The sequence below is a fragment of the Rhincodon typus genome, chromosome 44 (genome assembly GCF_021869965.1).
Source record: "Rhincodon typus isolate 14 chromosome 44, sRhiTyp1.1, whole genome shotgun sequence".
Lineage (NCBI taxonomy): Eukaryota > Metazoa > Chordata > Chondrichthyes > Orectolobiformes > Rhincodontidae > Rhincodon > Rhincodon typus.
Window position 1 is genome coordinate 140,152 of NC_063375.1, and position 3,637 is coordinate 143,788.

The following is a 3,637-nucleotide window of genomic DNA, read 5'->3' on the forward strand; positions in this document are numbered from 1 at the left end:
CCCCTCTTCCCCCACCCCCACCACAATATAGCTGTACTTCCTGTGGTGTTCTCAGGGATTTGTGTGACCTGCTCCCCAGCACCATCAGCCATATAGCTGGGCCAGTATAGGGGTTAAAGGGCCTGAAAGCTACGCTCGCTGGAGAGAACCCATGCCTCACCCTGGTTTATGTTACCTTCCCCTCAGGTCACCTCCGAGGCAGACGTTAAAAGTGCTGTGGCCCTGGCCAAGGAGAAATTTGGCCGCCTGGACATCGCGGTGAACTGCGCGGGCATCGCAGTGGCAGTGAAAACCTACAACTTCAAGAAGGAGATTGCTCACAGTCTCGAGGACTTCCAGAGAGTGATCAACGTAAGCAGTGAATGATCAGAGGGAGGAATCGGCTTGTGCAGGGACAGTGGGATTAGGAACAAAAACAAAGTTGCTGGAGAAGCTCAGCAGGTCTGGCAGATCCCGTGAAGGAGAAAGCAGAGTTAACGTTTCAAATCCGATGACCGTTCCTCAGAACTCGGAGAGTGGGATTAGGCTGGGTGGGATATTAAAGGGAGTGGGGAGAGGGGGATTAGACTGGGTGGGATATTAAAGGCTGTGGGTAGTGAGGGGGATTAGACTGGGTGGGATATTGAAGGGAGCAAGGAGAGGGGGATAGACTGGGTGGGATATTAAAAGCTGTTGGGAGTGAGGGGAGAGGGGGAATCGGAGATGGGTGGCATATTAAAGGGAGCGGGGAGACGAGGATTAGACTGGGGTGGGGGATATTGAAGGGAGCGGAGAGAGGGGCATTAAACTGGGTGAGATATTAAAGGGAGTGGGGAGAGGGGGATTAGACTTGGGTGGGGGATATTGAAGGGACCAAGGAATTGTAGTGCCGTGGTAGTATCCCTTTCTCTGGGAGGTGATGCTTGGGTTGAAGTCCCACCTGCTCCAGAGGTCTTTCATACCACCTCTGAACAGGTCGATCAGAAAATATTGATGTAGGAATGCGGGACTGGGGAAAGAGGGGAACAGCGACCAGATCAGATTAGGTTTTGTTGTCATTTGGAGTGAGTGCAGATTTGGACAGCCGTGTAAAACGATGAACCCGAATGAGCCATTTCACTGCTGGTTTGTCTTACGCACAACCCCCACCCCCAGGTCAACATCGCAGGGACCTTTAACGTGATTCGTCTAGCTGTCGCTGAGATGGGGAGGAATGAACCAGATGCAGATGGTCAGCGGGGCGTGGTTGTCAACACTGCTAGTGTTGCTGCCTACGATGGACAGGTAACTACCTTCACCCTCATTCCCAGCCCATTCCCTTTCCTACTTATCCTCCATGTGGCCCCTGGGTGCCTGCTGGCGTTCTGGGTCATGGGATAAAGGATATGGCTTGAACCCAGCCTGTTGGGCAGCAACACGGGCTTGTATTTTTGTTCATTCATGTGACCTGGGTGTCGATGGCTGGGCCCAGCATTTATTGCCCATCCCTAATTGCCCAGAGGGCAGTTAAGCGTCAACCACATCGCTGTGGGTCTGGAATCACATGTAGGCCAGACTGGGTAAGGATGGCAGTTTCCTTCCCTAAAGGACATTAGTGAACCAGATGGGTTTTCCTGATAATTGGCAGTGGATTCTTGGTCATTGGATTTATTATTGTCACATGTACCTTGGTACAGTGAAAAGTTTTGTTTTGCCTGCAGTATAGGCAGATCATACCATACAAAGTGCATTAAGGTAATAGAACAGAGCGAGGAATACAATGTTAGAGCTGCAGAAAAGGCGCACTGATAGCGAGGTCAACATTTTAAGTTTTAAAATTTGAAAAGTCCATTTGAAAGTCTGATAACAGCGGGGAGAAAGCTGTTCTTGAATCTGTTTGTGTGTGTATTCAAACTTTTATATCTTCTGCCTGATGGATGAGAATGGAATAGAGTATAACCAGGCTGGGAGGGGTCTTTGATTATGTTGGTTGCTTTCCCGAGTCAGTGGATGGAAGGCTGGTTTGCGTGATGGACTGGGCTGTGTTCATGACCCTCTGCAGTTTCTTTTGGCAACTGCTCTGCCCAAGACCGCACCACACTGTGATGCACCCAGATAGGATGCTTCCTGAGGTGCATCTACAAGTCCTTGTGTACATGCTGAATTTCCTTATCCTCCTGAGGAGGTAGAGATGTTGTTCTGCTTTAATGTGTCGTCATGAGACTCTTAATTCCAGATTTTTATTGAATCTAACGTCCCCCATCTGCCATGGAGGGATTCGAGCCCAGTACCCAGAACATTAGTGGCTTTGCGGATTGGTTGTCTAGTGGGGTACAAGCATGAACTGACTCCTGGCCACTGATGCACAGCACATGGGATCTGAAGCCATTGTAATACAAGGCACCAGTCAGACTACAGCTGGGATCTGGTGAGCAGTTTTGGGGTCCCATTACTTAAGCAACGATGTACTGTCCTTTTGGAGGCAGTCCAGAGAAAGTTCACGCTGCTGATCCCGGGACGGAGGGGACTGCCTTGTGAGGAGAGGTTGAGTCGGTTGGGGCCTGTACTCGCTGGAGTGTAGAAATATGAGAAGTAACCTTTATTGAACCACACTTGGGGGACTTGACAGGGTAGATGCGGGGAGGTTGTCTCCCCTTTTGGGAGAGTCTTGGACCAGAGGGGCATCATCTCTGAATAAGGTGTCGCCTGTATTAGGACGAGATGGGGAGGAATTTCTTCTCTCCAAGGGGAGTGAATCTGTGGAATCCTTTACTGCAGAGCGTTGTCAAGGCTGGCTCATTCAGTATATTCAAGGCTGACAGATTTTTGATCAGGAAAGGAATCGAGGGTTATGAGGAAAGTGGAGTTGAGGATGTTCTAATCACCCATGATCTCATTGGATAGTGGAGAACTTGATGGGCTGAATGGACTGCTTCCTCCATCCCCCTATATTCTGGTCTCCACTTAGTAGCTGAACCGCGTACAGAGAGATCCCACTAAGAGACAATGTGTGATTGTGACACAGGTGGACTTGTTTGAAGTGACGTTATTGACGCTCAGGACAACCTGAGGATCCGTCTAAAACCCACCCCCCCACCCCCATGACCACCTGGGAGGCCGCTCGGGATCTTTCAGCGGGTGAGCAGGGTCTAGGGTTTGTTACCTGATCCTCAGGGAGGCTGCCTCTGAGTGTGATCTGTCAGGCTGATCAATCCCATCTCCTTGATTACTGATGCCCATTCGCAACACGAAGGCGACAGGGTGTTGAGAAGGGAAAACGTGACTGACTGATCCAGAGCGTCATCAGAAACATTGCCTTTTCGTCTTGCACCCTCGCGGTCTCTCTCTCTGGATTGAAGGCAATTGACTTGCGTTTCCTCCTCTCCATCCCCCTAACCCACCACCCACCCAATTGTAGGTAGGACAGGCAGCGTATTCGGCCTCCAAAGGTGGAATTGTCGGCATGACCCTTCCCATTGCCCGGGACTTGGCACCCCAAGGGATCCGTGTGGTCACCATCGCACCAGGTACGCTGAATGGGTGTGGGTGGTGAGGGATGGGGGAGGAATGGTAACCAGTGGTGTGGGGGGTGGACTGAGTGGGATATTAAAGGGAGCGAGGAGGGGAAGAGTGGGATCGGGCTGGGCGGGATATCGAAGGGAGTGAGGGGGAGAGTGGG

General features: G+C 51.1%; 1 protein-coding gene across 1 annotated transcript in view; it reads left to right on the plus strand.

The window, feature by feature from the left end:
- The window catches only part of hsd17b10 (hydroxysteroid (17-beta) dehydrogenase 10), a 6,342-nt gene that overhangs the window by 1,864 nt on the left and 841 nt on the right, over positions 1-3,637 (plus strand). The window contains exons 3-5 of the mRNA XM_020520111.2: positions 187-351; positions 1,135-1,263; positions 3,377-3,485. Coding sequence (XP_020375700.2) covers positions 187-351; positions 1,135-1,263; positions 3,377-3,485 — 403 coding nt within the window. The remainder of the gene's footprint in view (positions 1-186; positions 352-1,134; positions 1,264-3,376; positions 3,486-3,637) is intronic.